This window comes from Cebidichthys violaceus, unplaced genomic scaffold, assembly GCF_023349555.1.
Source record: "Cebidichthys violaceus isolate CVI_PGR_0920_01 unplaced genomic scaffold, fCebVio1.0.p SCAF_4, whole genome shotgun sequence".
NCBI classification, from domain to species: Eukaryota; Metazoa; Chordata; class Actinopteri; order Perciformes; family Stichaeidae; genus Cebidichthys; species Cebidichthys violaceus.
In genome coordinates this window covers 18,496,795-18,517,021 of record NW_027176594.1, presented here as the reverse complement: position 1 = coordinate 18,517,021, position 20,227 = coordinate 18,496,795, and the positions used below count along the sequence as shown (strand labels likewise).

Genomic DNA, 20,227 nt, shown 5'->3' with positions numbered 1-20,227 from the left:
TTTTTCACTACTGAACATGTTTTAAATGCTGAAGGCAAAGGTATTTGTGTTTTAAATGAGCATTGTAACAATTGCAGTTTTTCTGCATAGACATCCAAACTAAGAAGCTGCATCAACACCCAAAGAGAGAAACCATATTGTGGATCAGGCTTTAGCAAAAAAGTCAGGATTTGTACTAAGACGGTACATTTATTTGGACATAAACCTCCAAAAATTACAAAGTAATTCATCCCAATACAATATATAGATACATATAGATACAATGCATCTTCCAAAGGCACGAAGAAAACTTCAAAATCAGTTCAAATCTTCATAAGGTCTGTGGTAATGAAATGGTAGAAAGAAACACCTGACACAGGCAAACGATTCCCCCTCTAGGCCATCCTTATACTATAGCAGCTAAATCAGTTGCTACCTTAACATTTCATTATAGTATTTCAACTGATTTTTAAATAACTATTTCTTACCCCGTAAGCCTTTAAAATCTACATTTACCAATATTTCTTTCCCCTACACCTAAAATAATTTAATGCATAACCAAACATTGAAATGTAACATAATAACTTGACAGTTACCTTTATCTCAAAAATAGACCAAATTGAGAATGAAAACTCCCAACAACATTAATGAAAAAGTGAGACAATTAAGGTGAATTGACAGGAAGCTGCAGAAGAATGTTGAAGCAGTATTTTGGTCACATCTGATACAAGCTTTCTATAACGACGGACTTTTCCATCCACCCACAGTCCTAACCTGTATGGCTAAATTTGGTTTGAAGATGGCATTAACGTTTACTCAAAAGCTGAAAAAACAACAACCAAAACCTGACTATGTAGAAAAGAATGGAATTTCTGGCCCATGCAATGACACGTGACATATCCAGATTGGAACTGCACATTTGGACTGGTGACAGCATCATTCTCACAGTCTTGGGAATTTGTATTTTGCACGCATCGTCATTGTCTAGCCTTCAAAAATGTATTCTTATGCATCTATCAGGGCAGTAAAAGTACTACTTTTAGTTGTGCAGTCCTTTTGTTGTTAGCAGTCCTTCGTGAATCAGAACGATATCCTTCAATATATCCTTCTGGTTGCATAATCTAAAACCATGCTTGCCGCTCCGAGTAGAGCAGGTTCCTCCAACTCTGACTTGACAACCTTGATGTTCTGGGCAGAGACGAGGGCTCTCTCAGAGATGATGTGCTGCACTGGAGCCTGGTAGTAAGAGGCCAAGATCCCGGACAGGATCACCAGCGTGGGGTTCACTGTGTGGAGGATGTTGATGATGCCCACGCCTAGCGCTGTGGAGGCTGGAGAGAGGAAGTTGAAGACAGATAGAAATGAGACTTTGCTCTTATTTTTAATTGGAAGATTTTATGAGCAGTGACGTATGAACTGTGAAGGACGGTGAGGGGCAAGAGGAAAATTACACTCGCTTTGTTCAACAATGCAATGCGTTTGAATCCCCGTCTATGACAAGGGGCTATTTTCTGTTCTTTTGTAAGGCGCTCTGACCTTTGATCAGAACAGCGTCAGCTTTGTAGTTCCCCAGTCTGGCTGCGTTGATGAGGTGGGCAGCGGTGATCGGCTCCGTGAGCTTCATATCCATCCCCTCCACCATCAGCAGGTCCTCTGAGAGACGCACCAACACATAGGTCAGATGTAAGGCGCTACATTTAATTAACTTGTCAAAAACACTACGCCAGGTTTTTTCTTTTATCATGCTAGATTTGAACAAAGGCATAGATTCTGAGACAACTTCAACGGTAGTTAGAAAAACTGTAAGAAATGAGTTTATTTCTAGTTTAAAGTAAAAATAAAGACTTAAAAATTCCTCCATCCAATGAATCCAACCAACTTAAACGCACGGTGTTTAGGAGACACACCTTTCTGAGCTACTTTCTGGATCATCTGGGTGTAATCGAGTCTCGGCACAGTCCTTAAAGCTTCATACACACAAAAACAAACGCTCACCGTCGTGCAGCCTTTTGGCCTCTTTCTGCAGGGCCATGCCGGATGCGTAAGCCTCGATGCATCCTCTGCTGCCACACGAACACTCCGGGCCTTCTAATGAAACCATGATGTGGCCCAGCTCTGCAGCGCAGAAGGTACTGCCATGAATCAGCTCGTTGTGATGGATAATCCCTCCTCCAATACCTACACAAAGAGTCAAGATATTTGAGTAATTGAAGTAAATCATTCCAATATAATTCATAATTTATTTCAAATACAGCTGTAATGATGATCACAATGTGCTTCATGAGACAGGGCTCACGGTTTGATACACTCACAACGGGTTTCGTACGAAATAAAATATACTATGACAGTAGCGAATTCATTACTAATTCCGATTTGGCACTAAACTGTGCCTTTATAGGCTTCGATATGTCCCCAGAAGGACCAGATCTACTGCATGTTGGACTAACATTCCCCAAACACCGTAGTTGGCCACAAGCTGCAATTTCCAAAGCAATCGTGGTGAATGCGGCTGTTCAGAATAAACAAAGCAGATTCGATTGACGTTGCAAATGTCTGAAACTTGACTAATCTCAACGCAGTTTACCTGTTATCTTACGGTGAGAGACCACAGCAATAGTCTTTTGCCTGGCAACTTTGCAATCAGTTGCACTTCTACTTTTTCAACCTAAACTACATTCACAATTACTTAAAAAAAACTGTTTGCTCTACCACTTGCTGCACCACAAATGGAGGCAGCACTGACGAGTTATATTCATTAAAGAGGGTTGATTTAATATAAAAAATACACTAACTCATTTAATCTGATGAATCACTTTATTCATATTGAGGATTATTTTTTTTTAGGGTGAACAGACGATCAAAGGCGTCATTCAAAAACCTCAATAGAGGCTTTGAATGAAAAAAAAAAAACAACAACAAAAAAAGGCATTCGGTGCAGCAGTAATTAAAATACAGAGCAGCTTTCTTTGAATTTCTTTTTTTAAGAGCCTGCAGTGAGTGATATTGAGCACACGCCCTGATCCTGACTCACCCGTTCCTGTGATGACAGTGACAAAGTTCTCCACCCCTTTTCCGTGACCAAACTTCTTCTCAGCCAACGCAGCACAGTTGCCGTCATTGTCCACCCAGACGGGCAGGTGCAGTGCGTCGGAGATGGGTGTCCTCAGGTCCACAGAGGACCACTCCTGGATCAGCTTCGTGGAGTGCAGGACCACTCCTTCTTGGGGGTTTACACGGCCGCCAGTGGAAACTCCTAAGATGTAAAAGAGATTTTAAGAGGAGCAATGACATGATAGTTAGATAATAGAGGTTTGTCAGCTTCACAGACTATTTTCATTCATTAATGTGAGCGTGCAGGTCTTTTTTTCTTCATACCAACACCGAGGATTCTACAGTTGAGGCAGACAGCGTCCCGCATGGCATCTGCACACATCTTTAATATGAGCTGCATCCTGCTCTCGAAGTTCTTTGGATTGGGCTGAGTATACTTCTTTACTATCTTACCCTGGACAGAGACGGAGGTAGTAAAGGGGGGGGAAGACAGAGTGGTGGCAGGGAAAGAAAAGGGAAGAATAGCAGAAGAGCACGAAGCAGCTTTTATAGCAGATGGCAAAACTGAGGAACATTCAAACAAAGGATTGCAGAGTCCATGGAGCATACCCTCATGCTGACGATCGCCACCCTGAGATTGGTCCCTCCCAGGTCAATAGCCAGAGCGCTCTGTGTCTCCAGGATGTGATCGATGTCCTGGGAGATGGGATCTTTTACAGGGGGGAAACAGAAAGTCTTCTGGAGGGGCTCATCCAGGTCAATGGCCAGTAAAAACTTGAGAATACGAGGAACTGCGTTGCCATCGCCATAAATCTTAGAGCTGGTGGGGAAACAGAAGTGCAGAATGTAAACATTGCTTCTAAGGAATAAAGAGCATCAATCCTGTACTTAAATTAAACATTTCAACAATTTTCTAGAGGCAGGGCGCCATTATCTCACAGATCTCTAGGATCTAAAACTGTGTTGCACTAATGATCACACCTCAGTGATTAATGTTGAGGTAGACATTTGAATGAATACTTTACATGGCCCAAAGTTTACTCTTATTTTAGACCCCAATACTACCTGTGTGGTAGCCAGAGGTTGTGTGAAAAGGTCATTTTAAACACACTGTTAAGACAAATAGAGAGAATCTGCCAAACAGGTAGATCATTTTGAAGTCATGTAGCTGGTTTCTCTATAAGGAAACAGATTTTGACTGTGACACTGGACTTTGTGAATTAGAAGGCTGTCAAGATGTCATTGGAAGCGCAGTAAATACAACTACGTATATAAAGTAGAAAGTTGTAGGATAAAAAAATGAACCAGCTGCTTAACTCCAAATTTGCATTTCACTTGTTGTTGTAACCGTTAATAATATTCAGAGCAAAAATGCATGCATATATTAAAATTGCTTTTAGAAAGAGGAATAAAAAAGGATTAGGGGATCTCAAGAGAGAAACTGGAGGTCAAAGACCCAGTGAGACAGACAGGCAGTACATTGGTCATACCAGGGGTATCTCTTTCCAAACTGCAGCTCCAGAGCGTGGTAGATCTTATTGTGAGTGTCGGCATCCCTGACATGTAGAACATTTTCACCTGGCGGAGAGAGAAACGCCATCAACACAGCTGTCGAGCCCCGAGGCAGATTCATTTAACAGAATATCTCTGATAATACCGAAGCAGCACGTTTGTCTTCCTGCTGCCACAATCCTCTAATATTCAGAACAACAATAACTTGCGTCAGATGACAAACTGTCTGTATGAACACATTTTATAAAGCTGAAAAAAAAGCTCTGTCAGCAAACACATGAAGAAAACTTTTGCAGAGCTGCCCCTTACTTCAGCAAGTGTGGTGCCTCATTAGTGATTTAATCCATATGTTGAGCTTCGTCTGTCAGACAGCAAATCAGGACCAGAATTATGGCAGAGGCAGCAAATAACTATAATCTTGTTTTCTGCCATACATACCCGTTTCTCGGCCAGTTTGCCTTGTTCCCAGGTTAATGACGGGCGTGCCAAAGGCCCCCGCCTCTCGTACCCCACAGCTGCTGTTTCCGATCATGCAGCCGGCGTGTTCCAACAGCTGGATGAACTGCTCAAAGGGAATGTGCTTCACTGCCCAGAAGTTGGGGTGCTGCTCGATGCCCTTCTTTCGCATCACGCGCACCATCTCCTTACTTCCTGTTTACATAGGAAGGGGTTTGGTCAAGTGAGATAGAGGAGCCAGGAAAAACAAGAAGGAACTAAAGGGACCAGAAACTAACCGGCGTCAATGTTAGGGAAGAGGATGAGGGTCTTTTTGTTGAAGGAGAGCAGGGCATCCAGCATCAGCCCGTAGATCTTAACCGAGTGCTGGATGTCAGTGGTTACTGGGTGCTGCAAAGCCACAATGTAGTCATGCTCCTGCACCGTTTCACCTGCAACACGAATTAAACCCCGCACATCACATACAAACGTACTCTAATGTCTCACACTTTATTTTTGCCCCATGACTGTTCCCACCCCCCCACCCTCCCTACCCAGCCAGCTCTTAATGATATCCATGTAGTCGTCTCTGTGATTTGTTGACAGCAGCTTGTCATATGAGGGGCAGCCAGCAAGCAGGATGCGAGAGTGGTCCTCGCACATGGCGATGAGGTGCTGCTCTGCCATGCGTGTGCAGCAGGCGTGGTAATGGGCCAGTTTACTAATGGCGTGGCGGATTGAGTCATCGATTGTACCACTCACCTGGGAAAAAAGGTGGAGAAAAGATGATATTTTGTAACAATTACTTTCTTACATTACTGCTTTACAAAAGGTAAGAAAAGGTATCACCTGTGTGTAGTGCGGCATTAAATGAAATGCATTACTTAATTAATCACAAGTCGAACTCTCATCGTATATTCTCTCCCCCTGCCTCCTCACCTCCCCCCCCTCCAGGTGAAGTATTCTAATGTTCATCAGCGCTGCGGCAGTTGCTAGGGCCAGCGCGTCAAAGCGGTCGCCATGGACGACCAGGATGTCGGGGCGCAGCCTCTGTAGGACATCAGGCAGTTTCACAAGTGCCAGCCCAACGCTCTCCACCATGGCTGCCTCATCCTCTCCTCTCACAATGGTGTGGAGCTTGGAGCCGATGTCAAAGTCATCCTGCTCGATCATACGGAAAGTGTTCCTGCGGAGTGGGAAGTAGGAAACGAGAATGAAAGGAAGAGCTTGAATGAGGCGATTATGGACTGTTGTGTTGTTGCTACTGCATTATAATGTACTGTATACACTACATTACAGTTTTTAAAAGTCTGCAACAATCTTTTTTTTTTTGTTTAAAAGGATGCCGTCATACCCATAGTCATCAATGAGATGTGAGCCAAGCACCACGACTTCCAGTTCAAACTCGTCAGGGTGGTTTTTGATCCCAAACATGATGGGGGCCAGTTTGGAGTAGTCCGCTCTGTTGCATGTTGCCACACACACCCTCAACTTCCTCTTACACTACAGCAAACAGAGGAGTAACCACACACAAACACACAGAGACCATTAGCTGATTTGAATTCAGCATACACAACGCGTAGAAACACCCATCTCTCCAACAGTTATGTTAAATTATTCAAATACAAATGACTGATAATGTCCTAAATGTTTTCACACCTGATTCTCGTCTTCTGTCTTGGTCCTCTCCATTTTGTCTTTGCCCCTTTGCATTCTCAGAAGGTACAACTCCTAGAAAACAATGACAAAAAGAGAAGGTGAGATCCAGTTATGGGTTTGTAACGCATGATTTTAGCAATTATGCTCAGTACCCTAACCCACTCACAGGTCTTACTCACCTGGGTCTTCTGAATATTCAGATGCTGTAACGTGGAAACATTTTTTGAATTTTACACAAAGAACACATGCTGACATTTTTTTTTTCCAGAGGTGATAAACATGCTGTAGGATAGTGCTTTGCATGGCAAGGTGGTGGTTGCACATTCACACCTGGTACACTCTGGTCACATGGCAGAAGGAAACTGGCCAAAGTAAAGTGTGCAAAAGCTTTTCTGTATGCTTATTGGCTGTTTGGTCGAAAGTGGTCAGGACTATTGTCCACAAGAAATGATGACAGAGGGAATCACACCTCAATCCCCCGCAGTGCCTGGATATGTTTACAACCTATTCATATTAGTCCATTTAATTTTAAGAATTTGTTCAACCCCTCAATTATCCTTCCCTGATATATTAGCAGACTAAAGTCTACTGAAGCGTCAGAGCCTACTAAATGACCAACTGGGACATTAGTAAAGCGATGAAGATTAAATCACTGAGTAGCCCTACGAGAATCTTTGGTATGATTAGAATTTTAGTAGACAACGTTGCACACCTGACCCAAAACTACAAAGACCTAGCCCCAGAATTTAAATGGTCCTTTCACAGCAGACATTCTGACTTGTCATACTATAAAGCCTGAGTCCCAGTAAGCCGTGACAGTGGGCCACCCTAGACCCTATAATTGAAACAGACAAATCAGACATAATTCATTTTATGATTTACACCTGAGCTTTTCTTACTGTGACATGTCAAAATGTCCACTGTGAAAAAAATACCTCACTGCTTCTCTTCTCTTAAGCTGTCAACAGTGTGCACCAATGGCAGATCACAATATATCACCCTCTACGGTTCATTCAACTATATTAAACTAAAACTGGTGAAAGAATCCTCATTTTACAAACACTTGCTGCCATCTGCTGCCTTGAACGCATTATGACAGCTTCCAAAGTCAAGTTCTTGACTATAAAAGAAACAATAATCTTTTACAGAAAAATTATTGATAGTCAATCTATATATTGGAGCCAATGTGGTGAATCACAGGGACCTCGAGTTCCAGAGCGGATTGTTGGGAGTGCTTAGAATTTACAAACTCCCGAGGTTAGATTTAGCCACTGGCTGAGCTGTTTTTCACTCCTTTGGACTTCTGAGAATAGGAATGGAGGGGTCATTGACATCAGAATGAGCAAACAGAGATTCAAAAAAATAAATAAAAAAGCAGAGTTCCCACTGTGGCATGAATGTTAAATCCCACCATGTTTTCCGTGGTGTGATCCGTCGCTTGTAATATTGTCCACCGCTACTTAAAATGCTGTTATGAGAGCCATGGCAAGTACCTTCTTGTTTTCAGGGCTTGCATTTCATGTTGTTAACAATCCATTTCTCTGGTCCAAATACAATATAAATACTGTAGTTGGTCAATATAGAATCATTAGCCTTTGTGGATGGAGCCTTTGTACTGATGGTATGAAACTGACCAAGGTGAGGAGCCAGATCAGAAATCAAGGCAATGGATATTACTCACAAAGAGAGAATAACAGAAAAAGGGGGCAATAAGTTTATCAACATGGGCAATATCGAGCCTTTTATCAAATAGGAGCAAAGAACATCTCAACTGTACAAATAAAAAAGGCCTTGACTGTGCTATGTCATGAGTTGTGAGTTCAGCTGCTTAAAGAATGCCATCTATCAGCCACAAAAATCTTTAGGTTACTTGCGTAACCCCGGTTCTCTGAGTAGCATGAGTGAGTGTCTCACACTGGGATTGTCTACAGCGTGACCTCATCAGAAGCTCCTATTGTATTCTGCCAGCCAAGATTGGCTGGAACTATGCACGTCAGTGTCAAAGAGGGTGGAGGCCCTCCCCCTATAAAAAGGGCTTGACGCTACGCTGCCAGTCATTCAAAAATGCTCACCTCTTCCTCACTACGAATGAGCAAGGAGGGTAACATCAAGCCTGTAGAACCTGGCTCCTGAATGGAGATCCTTCTGAAAAGGGCCCATGAGGTAGAGAGACCCCCTGGTGGCTGCAACCCCTTAGAGCTATAGGCTAAAGCAATAGCCCCCACAATCCAGTGAGAGCCGCTGCTTTGAGACTGGCTTCCCCAAGTGGTTCTTTGACCAAGATGAGCTGGTCAAAGGTCACTTTTCCTACAGCCTTTGGGTCTGTCAATGTAGATGCGTAAAGCACGCACCGGACACAACATATGTAACCACTGATGCTCATCTGAGGAGAATCGCGGGGGATAGAAGGACACCAGATCAATTGGGGAGTATGACCCTAACACCTTAGGTATAAAGGCAGGGTTAGGATGTAAAGTCACCCTTACAATCCCCAAAGAGAACTTCGTACACGTTTGGTGCACTGAAAGAGAATGAATCTCACCTACTCATTTAGCTGAAGCAAGAGACAACAACAAAGCTGTCTTTAAAGCCACCATTTTCAAGTCTACTTGTTCGAGTGGTTCAAAAGGTGGAGCCGAAAGAGCATCCAACATGGTGGCAAGGTCCCAGGATGGGACCAGTGGTTTAGAGACCGGGAGTTTACGGCATGCACCCCTCATGAAGTGGCAGACCAAGGGATGTTGGCCTACAGCCCTCCCCTCAAAACCAATAGGACAGGCAGAAATAGCTGTCAAGTACACTTTGATGGTGGAGAAAGCCTTCCCTTTGTCCACCATGTCTTTTAAGAAAGCCAAGATAACAGCCACGGAACACTGAAGTGGAACAGCCTGAACATTTGAGCACCATTTCTCAAAAATTAACCATTTGCTTTCATAACGGGACCCCGTTGAAGGGGCCCTAGCATTCTGGATGGCCTCAATCACGCTCAGAGGGAGGTGCTCCGATTGAACCACTCACGGGCCAGGCCCACAGAGCCAGCCTCTCCGGGTGAGAATATTTCTCCACTGTGTATTGGGAGGAGCCAGGGCTCCCGGTAAAGGAGGTGGGTTATCTCTGCCAGCCAGTGCTTCGACGGCCAGTAAGGAGCTATGAGAAATACCGTCAGACCCTCCCCCCTCACTCTGGCCAGGGTCGGCGAAATCAGAGTTATTGGGGGGGAATGCATACAATAGAGCATGAGGCCACTGGTGAGCTAGCGTGTCCACCCCCAGAGATGCACCCTGATCGCAAAGGGAGAAAAACAGGGAACACTGAGCGTTCTCCCACGTTGCAAAATGTTCCATGGGTGGCCGTCCGCAACGTTCCCAAATTAGGCTCACTATGCCCGGGTGAAGACTCCATTCTGCATAAAGAGGGGTTCTCCCTGGACAGAAAATCTGCTCCACAGTTCATTATTCCCGGCACATGTGTAGCCTTCAGGGATAGAAACTGTCTTCTGCTCCAGACAATCAGTCTGTGTGCTAGCATATGTAACCGTGGTATGGGGGGTGTCGAGGAGGTCCTCCTTCTCTTTGAATGACAAGTGGTGAGATTCAGCCAGCGGGCTCTCTCCTGCAAAACCATCAACCCCATGGCTCTACCTTGCGACTGGATCGCTACCTTGTCGAGGTGGAGGCGGTGGTCGGTGATGATGCACACCTCTTCCCATAACGCCGGGTCAGGCGAAGCCGTCATCTCCTCCTCCAGCTCGGCTTGGTATGCCATTAGGAGAGATGTGGCATTAAGGGCCCGGACCGACAGTGCAGCGGCCTTGTACGCCTTATCCATCAGGTTGGACTGGAACCGGTCCGCTCTGGATGGGTGAGCAGGTCTTGGGATGTTTTCGGGTGGAGGTGAGCCGCCACCACAGGCTCCACTGGGGGCATGTTGCGAAAGCCCTGGCCCTCCATTCCCTCACAGTCAAGCATGGAACTGCCTGTCACAGGATGCTTCTCTAGGTGACCGTAGATAAGCGGAGAGCAGGGCCGTCCTTCAATCAGAGGATCGGCGGTTCGATCCCCAGCTCCACTAGTCTCATGTCAATGTGTCCTTGAGCAAGACACTTAACCCCAAATTGCTCCCATAGCTGTGTCTACGGTGTGTAGATAGATACTGAATTGTAAGTCGCTTTGGCTAAATGACTGTAATGTAATGTAATGTACAGCTTATTGCGCCAAGAGACAGCAAATTCCTCCAGTCATTCTGGGAAGATCGGCAGGAGTTGTTTTCCCGTCCTCTTCACTTTGGGCAACTTTTCCCCGTTGTAACGGGGCCGCGTCACCTCAGCCTGGACTTTGGGCCATCGGATCTTGAGCTTAGCCGTGGCGCGTTTGCACACGTCCTGCAAGTCCAAGTCCAATATGGGGGATGATGCGTTCCCGTCACCCGCCGGAGCTGCGGAGGCTTTGGGTTTTGCAACCCGGCCGGACAGTAGAGAAGAGTCATCATCGTCATTCTCGGTCATGAGGAGTTCCGACCCATCATCCGAATCATCCGCCACTTCCACCGAATACTCCAGCGGGTGTGCCGCGAGGCAGGGACCGGCAAACTGAACTAATTCTTGGGGCAGCGAGTCCGCAATGTCCAATTGATCTCCCCAGCTTGGTCCAGCCTCAGCTTCGGGGGCCATCAACTCAGCTTGCTCCATCGGTTCTTGAGCTGCTGCGGTGGAAGCCATAACCTGGTTGCCGCCGGTCATATTCGTCTGACGAGCCAGACAGCGACGTAGCACTTTGAGGGAGAATCAGCCACTGTGTGTGCACTCCTCCATGGACTCAAAGGCGGCATGGGCATGTTGTAAACCAAGGCACATCACACACATCTGGTGAGTATCCAAGCTCGATATTTTATTCTCGCGCCTGTATTTTCTCATCTGCTTTAATAGGGACAAAAGTGGCAGCCATGGTCACTAGCAGGGATAATTAGCTGTAGAGCTAAAGTTACACTATGTGCTTATGCTAGCCTGGTGTGGCTAGGAAATAACGGGAGCCGACTGGGAGTGGTGCGACTTCCAGGCAGGTTATGCAGCGGGAAACAAATGCTATGAAAGAGAACCAACCACAGTAATCCAGTATTGCCCAAGTGAGCATTCCAGACTCGAGCCTTACTGCTTCGAATATGACTTACTGTCTGTGGAACATGATTAAATCACGTGTGTGAACGCCAACTTAAAACTTATTGGAGTATTTCTGTGACGTAGTCAAAGCAACATGAATCCATTCCTCGTGGCTCTTTAACTCTTTTGTGGCAAATATGAAGAGAGAAAAAAAAAAAAACCCTCTTGGACTAAATAATGTGATTTACCCCGAGTCTCATTCAGCACACCAGTGACTTCCACTCAAGCATCACAAGACAGCATTCAGCAGCCAGTGTTATGGTATGGGGGCAGGGACGCATGCAGAGAGGAAAAGACAGAGATGGCACAACGATAGAGGCAGACAGAGATACAATGCACAAAGAATAAAAGAGGGGCAATGACAGACAGTGAGAGGGAAGGAAGGATGTGAAGATAAAGACAAAACATATGGTAGAGCAATGACTTACATGTGGGTTTATCCACAAAGAACCCGGTTGCTTTTCCATCCCCCGCCTCTGTGGATTCTCAGCTAAAATCGCACCCTTTTTTCAATCCCTCTATCCTATTATTTCTCCCTTTAGCCCAGCCGCATTAGGCAATGAAGGGAAGAAATGCGTGAGCCAGCAAGCAGCAGAGGAAGGGAGAAAGGAGGAGAGAGAGGTAGGGTGACAGACTGATACAGCTGGGGGAGGGGCTGGGTGGGATCTGGGTTGGGTTTATTTGGATTGAAGCTTGCGATTGGCTGAGTGGAAGGAAGAGGGAACATGTGGCAATCTGCTCGTCCCTATACTAAGATAATCACAAAATCACTGACTAATTATTCTGAAATTACAGAAATATTATACAGATAAATCTGCAGTGATTCAGAAAATCATTTATAATATGTCCAGTGTGATCCTAAGCTTAAAAAGTCTCTGGTGCTGCAGAGTGCAGCACCTGAGAGCAAATTAAAGAGCAGGTGAGAAAGGAGGAAAATTAGTTTTGAAAACATTTCAATTCAGAATCCATGTGCTTCTGACCAGCTTTTTGGTCAGATGCTTTTCATAGGTACCGCCAATCAAAGTATTTAGAACGAATATCAGCCCTGAAGCTTCAGGCATGAAGTATGAAATATGATTAGTCTGAAGTAGTGTTGTCACAATACCAAAATGATGACTTTAAAATGAAACCACACCTTAATATCCCAATGCCAATACTGAAACGATACCACAGCTAAAAACCCAAAACATCAGGAAAAGTAATGGAATAACTTTTCTTTCTAACATTTCTTTGTTTTCTGATTATTTTGTTTTTATTATGTAAAAATGTATTAGTTAAAACATTTACATTGTTTGCAGTAATCTAATGTCCCTTTACTTAAGTTTATGTGATTTCTTTGATAATTAACTCATTATATTATTATACATTATACTAATTATCATCGGAGATCACAGGTGGAATGTGGTACTGCAGCATGGGACGACAAAAGGCTTTCAAATCAAAACACCTTAAACGATAAGACATTTAGATGAAGTTCTGCCTGAAGTCTATGAGGGCTCAGATTGATCTCTGGAGCTCTAGGGAGATGCAGACTGTCAGATGTGTTACTATTTTGAAAAAAAGCCAGCCTTAAGCTAACATTGATTGTGATTTTAGTTCCACCTCAAAGCCAGATTTTAGGTCAGCTTCTGGAATGACGACAACTCACCTGATTCTAGTAATGGTTCTTCTTTTATGTGCTGTTGATAAGTAACTCATTCTGAAGGTTTCTGCTCTGAGGGGAATAATTAACTTGTGCTTGGCATACAGAATTAGAAAAAAACAAAGATTGTCTTTCCTTGCTAAGCGTTAAGTGTGTACACATACAATAGATATATCTAAATGTACATCCAGCTGTGCTCTCTATGTTTCAGTCCTTTACAATAATCCATGTAGTCAACTCCTACAACAGAGTTCACACACAAGCACAGTGCTAAATCATCACTGCTTACATTATGACATGATTGTCAGGAGGCGCTAAGACGCTGACAGCAGAGTTACAAAAGAACAGGTTAGAGGTTAATGATGATGATGACAGTGATGATGATGACAGTGATGATATAGTAATGAAGGTAAACATGGGAAGCACAGGTGAGGCTATGACTGGGTGGTAACTGAGGCAAGGTCCACTGAAGGCTGCTTAATAAGAATAAACTAAACGTCTCTTTATTTTTCAATTGTCATTATTTATTGCCTCGTGATCAACACATGCTCACTCTTCCATGTAGGAATGTTTGGTTCTGAAATTACATAAAAATAACAAGTAAATACATGATGTTGCAAATGAACCATCAACATCAAATATAAGATGAAATAAACTGAAATGAACAAAGACACAGGTAAATAGAACTAAGTCTATGGTTTGAATACACGTATACTTCCTACTAATGTTACCCTGGCATGTGTTTGCATCATGGACTGTAAATAGGATTTTCTAGCATTCGCTCATTCTATTGCCTTGACTTTTATTTTGAAATATTCTTACTTCCGGGTCACCTGTCTTGCTTTGTGTCTCTTTCAAAAAAACTAAAAAACAAAAGAGGAATTTACATAAACCAGATCAGCTCATTATTTGACTTTGGTTCTCTCATATTTTAACAAAAACGGAAAAACGGCTGTGCTTGTATTTTCGTTTTTTCAATTAAACAATAAAACTGTGGTTCTCAAAGAACCGGTACTAATAAAATGGAGTATAGTACCGTTTATGACAGCAGGGTGTCGAGATGTTTGCTGTCATTTTGTAATTGTGTGTACTTTGTATCTCGGCTTGGCAACAATAGCAGCTGGGTTCCTCGATTGTTAATGATTCATTACTTATCTTCTGTGATCGTATTAAAAGCCAGCATTATTGATACGTTGTGTGTTCCATATAGAGCGTGGATGAGCTGTATATTGGTTGTGTGAATGTGCAATGCATTAACCAGAAGACTAGAGTTTGTCTTGGGGTAGTAAATAACATGCAGTATTTACGGTTTTGTTTTTGTCTCTTTTTATGGATTCAATTACCCTAATTATTTCAACATTTAGCTTGTTCATAAGACTAAGTGAAACCATCGCATGAGACCATACTTTTATGGGTGTATTGTCCCCTTTAGTTTAGTCAATCCTCCCAGTTACAATCAGTCTCGGTCAAGACTGCACACTCCCACCAGCCCAACAGAGATAAGCCCTGAGAGAATCACCATTATTGCTAACAGACTGAAACATCTGCGGGCCTTCACCTCACTGGTCAGTACCTAGCAATGCCTAGCATTGATCAGACACAGCTGTGGTCAGAAGAAAAACTATGACACAGCCATAAAAACCCTGCAGCCTTCTGAAGTCTGCCACGTCTCTGAGTCACAGGAGAGTTCACTGACTCACTATTACGAGTGTTCTGTGTATTTAAGAAGTGCAGACAGAAGTTGCCTCAACGTACCAAAAGAGTTCAATGTAACTTTCTAGCATTTTATAGAATAGTCAAAATCACTGAGATAATAATGAGCAAGCAGATTAATCAAGTAGTCAATGTTGGCACCACCTCAACAAGCCTGCTGTAGATGAATTTAGACCAGGGGTATTCAATTAAAGTTCAGCGAGGTCCAGTTGGAGAGAATTTCCTCATCCAAAGGTCCGGAACACCAAATAATGTCTTAACTTGCTATGATTTAGTTCCATGTATATTGAAGTAGCCAACAGTTGTATTAACGTCTGTATGTATTCAACATCTGACTGTCAAATCAAATTAAGAAAGTTCAATTGAATAATATCTAAACAATATTTATTGTCAGATTTAAAATTTAACTGGATTAATTATAAATAATATATAATCTAATAATAAATAAATGTTCTCTTATTTCACGTAAAATGTAGGCTGAATTAAAAAATGAAATACAAATCAGTAAGCTTTTGAAAAATGTGACTCTTAAAATAAAGTACTTTATTTTAGAAAATTAATCAAAAAAGCCACGATATTGTATTTTTCTCATCTTCTAACAAGAGAAATGTGTGAGCATGGACTTTATCTGTGGTTATTAAACTACTTGTTTCAGCTCTATCCTCTCTGTTAACATCATAGTTGGTCAATGAATTCATGTGTTAGGATTCTGATCATATTGGGCTCTTAGGTTTATTTTCTGTGTCTTCATTTCAGATGTGAGTGGGTACGTTTGCTCAAAAGAGTTGTGCTTTGTCTCGTAGTGGCGCTTCACATTACCGCTTCTAAACTCACTCCACGGTCTCTGAACATATGAGACACACTGGTTTTGATCTGCCTGGGAAGAATGAAGATATACGAGTCTGTTCATTCATGGTTAAAGACTCTGGTCTCTCTGGTCTCGCTGTCCACAATTTTCTTCTTAGAGAACACCGTGTGAAATAACTTCTCTAACTCACGTACTTCTCCAACTGGAGTTGCGACGCTTATAGGAATACATACAGTATATGATTTACAAAGCATGTAATTGGTCTGTGTGTTTCCTGGACCGCTGAACGAGTGCTGTAAAGGCTGGAAAAGCTGTGCCGGTAAAAATAAAAGCACTCTGTTAGAATTTATTAATTATCAACTATCGGTTTTAGGTACGGGTCCGCATACAACGGCGTTTGGTCCAGGAACCAGACTGCGGTCCGCCTATTAGTAAACCCTAATTTAGCCTGTGTGAAGTAATCACACTGTTGACACAGTTGTACAACATCCTGGTACAAAAGGACACGAGAATACCACGTCAAGCTAAATTAACAGGTGCAGTGTAAATTAACTGTGACGAAACGAAGAGCAAACAAAAGGCCACGAGCTGTGACCTCAAGGCTGCTTCTCCCAGGGTTACCATAATCATCACTATCCTATGTCCCCAAATTGTCTTATAAGAAATAGCTATTCAATCTATAGTCTTTAAAACCAAATTCCCTTTTAATTAGCCAAATATGACTTATCGATTTTGTGATTTACTCTTGCCTTAGAGTAGATATAGACACTTTTTTTTCCCTAATACATTTCATTTTGGATCTTCCGGACTGATATCTGCTTCACTTATCTTGTGAAGGCATGGTTTTTAAGATACAAATCAAACAGCATGAAAATAATCTTCCGATAAGTGTTTCAGTTGAGGCTCTAAAAATGGCAAATACAAACAAAAGGTATCTCATATATCTGTTAATGAGTTACTGCCATCTAATGTCCTTTAAAGGAAGCACAACTTTGGGTAATACCAGTGGTTAATGTCCTGCAGATGTGGTTGCAGGAGGAACCGCCCGGGTATGTTGTCCACACCTATTTACTAAAAGCACACAAGGCTGAAACATGTTATACTCAATTTAACTGAAAATTATATTGATAGTGCAAAACTTACTATTGTATAGACCAATTTGTAGCTAACTCAAAATAAGAGGTAATCCTAAGAAGGCAGGGACGAACTGTTTTCGTACACCTGGATGCACATCTGCTCATATGTTCCTCCGTCTACTCGTTGTTCAGTCGCTGCAGCAAACAGGCATCTTTGTGCAGCAAGAAAAGTTTGTTAGCTATACGGTTCTGCACCTTATGACAAGCACCGGACTTGTTTTCATTATTATTGAGGTGCGTTGTGTCCAGACGAATGTTTATTCAGTTAACATTTACTACATTTACAAGGAGAAGACCCACTAGAAGAAGATAACATCGTCGCGGTGGACATGTCAACGCTCGCAGGCTAGCGAGTAACGTTAGCTAGCTTATTAGCGGTGTGTAACGTGTTACAAGCAGCCTGCCGGCCTCCCCCCACATTTCATGTAACGTTGTGCCAAACAGCACTTCGGGTTTTTTAGCATCTGTAAGCCAGAAAGTACAACAGCTTTCTCTTCCACATTCATCCACTGCAGTTCACGTCAAACACTAGCCTTCCCATCACAGTAGTACGACACTTTGTACTAAACGATTGTTGGCTATTCACTGCGGAGATGCCAAGCGAGTGTCTCCCTAATGTGCATGAAGTTAAACACGTTAACACTGTATGCAACGTTTCTGGTCTGTTCCGCGTCGCCCCGGAATCCCACAATGCCTTGCGAAGCGATTCGCTAGTGTCCCATAGAGCATGAATGGGGGCGAACTTCGCGTGACGTCATGCCGCCTGTGTTTTCCGTTAGCTTCAAAAACATACGCGAGGCAAATTGGACTATAAAAGTACTGACACTATCATATCAATGCAGTGTTGTTGGAGTTGTTGTTGCTCAATTCATCCGTGCACGAGTTAGTTACTGATCGTTTCGCAGTGGCGTAAAGGTAAAGGCTGACGTTAGCTGGCGAACCTCACATCACAGTTAGCTGAAGTTATCAATCCCTCTTTATCAAACTTGATAGTACCCTGATACGGATTCCCACCTAGAGACAATTAAGTTACCTTGAATTATCCAGATACGTTGTCCTCATCTCATGCTGAAACAATCCGTGCTCACTTTCACTTCTTTCCCTTCTGTTTGAGGTTTTCAGTAGTTACTAGCCAACGTTACAGGGCGAGGAGTCGCGGTTATAAGACCGGATGTACTTTGTTTGCACCTTCATAATAAAAAAATAAAAGAAATTGTAAAAAAAACAACCTTCCAGTCATTTCTTATAATATTATATATACTGTATATAAACTATATATATTATAAATATATATCAAATGTAAAATCTGCAAAGGAACCACAACCAGATTCTCAATTACAGAGGGGTATTCATTTGTTATGTGTGCTTATAAGTAAATCATCTCAGTCGGATCTAAATGTACAAACCACGTGAGTTTGACGTATTAAGTTTAAAAACTGTACTGCCACTGGGCATCATTCATTTGACCTTGATGAAATGCAATTTAAACACCCTTTCTTTATTTGGGGCATGAACCCAGCCTGCACAGAGAAACACTCACAAATCAAATGTCAAAATGAGTGATATACAGCAGTGGTGGAAGTGGCAGCGTTCTGTCCCAGCTGCAGCCCCCATAGCGGCTGCTGCTATTTTATAACTGTGCTGCATTGCAGGGCTATTTACCCTACAACCATCGCTGCGGTTGCATAAGAACTGACAGCATCGTGGTAGTTTTGAAGAGCCCCGAGAGGGAAATGGGTGTATGAGGCTTGGGTGGAATTTGTCTGAAGAGAAATGGAAAACTTGAGAAAGAGGGGAGACAAGTTTGTAGAAGGATTGAGGGATGAGGTGCAGAGAGGACCAACAAAAGATATAAATAAAGAAAGGGAGAGAGAGGAGCAGCAGATTGCAGAAATGACAGATTGGCTGTTGTGTGTGTCGACGTTGAACAGATATGGGTTAAGGGGGGGTGGGGGGGGTGGCCAGGGGGATGAGTCACAGTAAAGGAGTGTGTGTGTGTGTGTGTGTGTGTGTGTGTGTGTGTGTGTGTGTGTGTGTGTGTGTGTGTGTGTGTGTGTGTGTGTGAGACGCAGTAGGACGTGTACAGAGACTCAAATGCACTTACTTTATCTCCCCCTCTGCTCTCCTCCTCCTTCCACTCAACCCTGCGATTTCACAAAACACTGCTCTACATTACTGTGTGTTTGTGTGTCTGTGTGTAAGTCTATGTGTGTACATCTAGAGGAATACTCTTGGCCTCTATCACTCTGTGCCACAGCTTTTAACATCGATGTTGCACTGCAGGACTGACTGCTGTCTCTGCTGACTTGCACATACCGAGATGTACATGTACTGCACACCCAGACAGTCACCATGTCACATCTTTTAGTATTCAGACAAATTAGCAATCTGACATATGAAGGATGACAAGGGACCTTTTCTACTGTCTATGAATTCTGTGGACCTTATAAACTCATGGTGTCTTACTTCCTTACTGTGTCTGATTTTATTCATTCTGAAACATTCTGCAAAGATTTGAGTGTCAAACGTGTTTTTTTTTGTATGTATCTGACTAATTTAGTATGTCTTTATTTAACCTCATAACAATGTGTTTACTATATTTATGTGCATGGGATGCTGTGTCATCATAGCAACACATATGAGTCAATGCATAAGAGAAACAACATCACTAAGGGTGTGAATCTTTCCCTCTCAAGACGATTCAATTCGTATTTCGATACGCTTATTCTCGTGACGTGTCATATATATCATATCCCAATATGGCTCACTGCAGCTCATTGGCTATGGTTGTAATTTGATGATAATAACCTCAAACTCCAAATGTTGTTTGCCTTATATCTGTAATGGTGATGTGATATGAATGAATTAAAACAGAATATGTATCCATGGGGCTTGGCTGCACTGAAAGGGGCTGCACTCCACTGCAGTCAATGTCTGGATTGCGGTTAATGTGCAAAAATAACTTGTGGCTAAACCTGTGTATCCTACATGATCACTAAAATAAATGGAGAAATGGTAGACATATATGAGGCTTCACATGTTGCCATGTTTTCATATTTTGCAATGTTTTCACACAACTATTGAATATTGAACAATATCAGAAATGATGGGAGAGAGACGGGGAAGAAGACGTTTGA

General features: G+C 42.8%; 1 protein-coding gene across 4 annotated transcripts; it reads right to left on the bottom strand.

The window, feature by feature from the left end:
* Window positions 1-163: 163 nt before the first annotated feature.
* gne (glucosamine (UDP-N-acetyl)-2-epimerase/N-acetylmannosamine kinase) lies at window positions 164-18,247 on the bottom strand. Of its 4 annotated transcripts, none has more exons than XM_068726818.1 (15): window positions 18,124-18,247; window positions 6,816-6,839; window positions 6,637-6,708; window positions 6,332-6,480; window positions 5,917-6,163; window positions 5,532-5,739; window positions 5,277-5,429; window positions 4,981-5,193; window positions 4,521-4,608; window positions 3,640-3,850; window positions 3,355-3,484; window positions 3,011-3,232; window positions 1,975-2,157; window positions 1,516-1,632; window positions 164-1,310 (listed from the first exon to the last, which is right to left on the bottom strand). In XM_068726818.1, exons 3-15 carry the CDS (start codon window positions 6,688-6,690, stop codon window positions 1,075-1,077), a joined length of 2,211 nt encoding a protein of 736 aa, XP_068582919.1. In that variant the 5' UTR covers window positions 6,691-6,708; window positions 6,816-6,839; window positions 18,124-18,247; the 3' UTR covers window positions 164-1,074. The 4 variants fall into 4 exon arrangements, with proteins under 4 accessions (XP_068582919.1, XP_068582916.1, XP_068582918.1 ...); XM_068726815.1 differs by lacking the exon at window positions 18,124-18,247 and adding an exon at window positions 12,220-12,399; XM_068726817.1 differs by lacking the exon at window positions 6,816-6,839.
* Window positions 18,248-20,227: the final 1,980 nt, after the last annotated feature.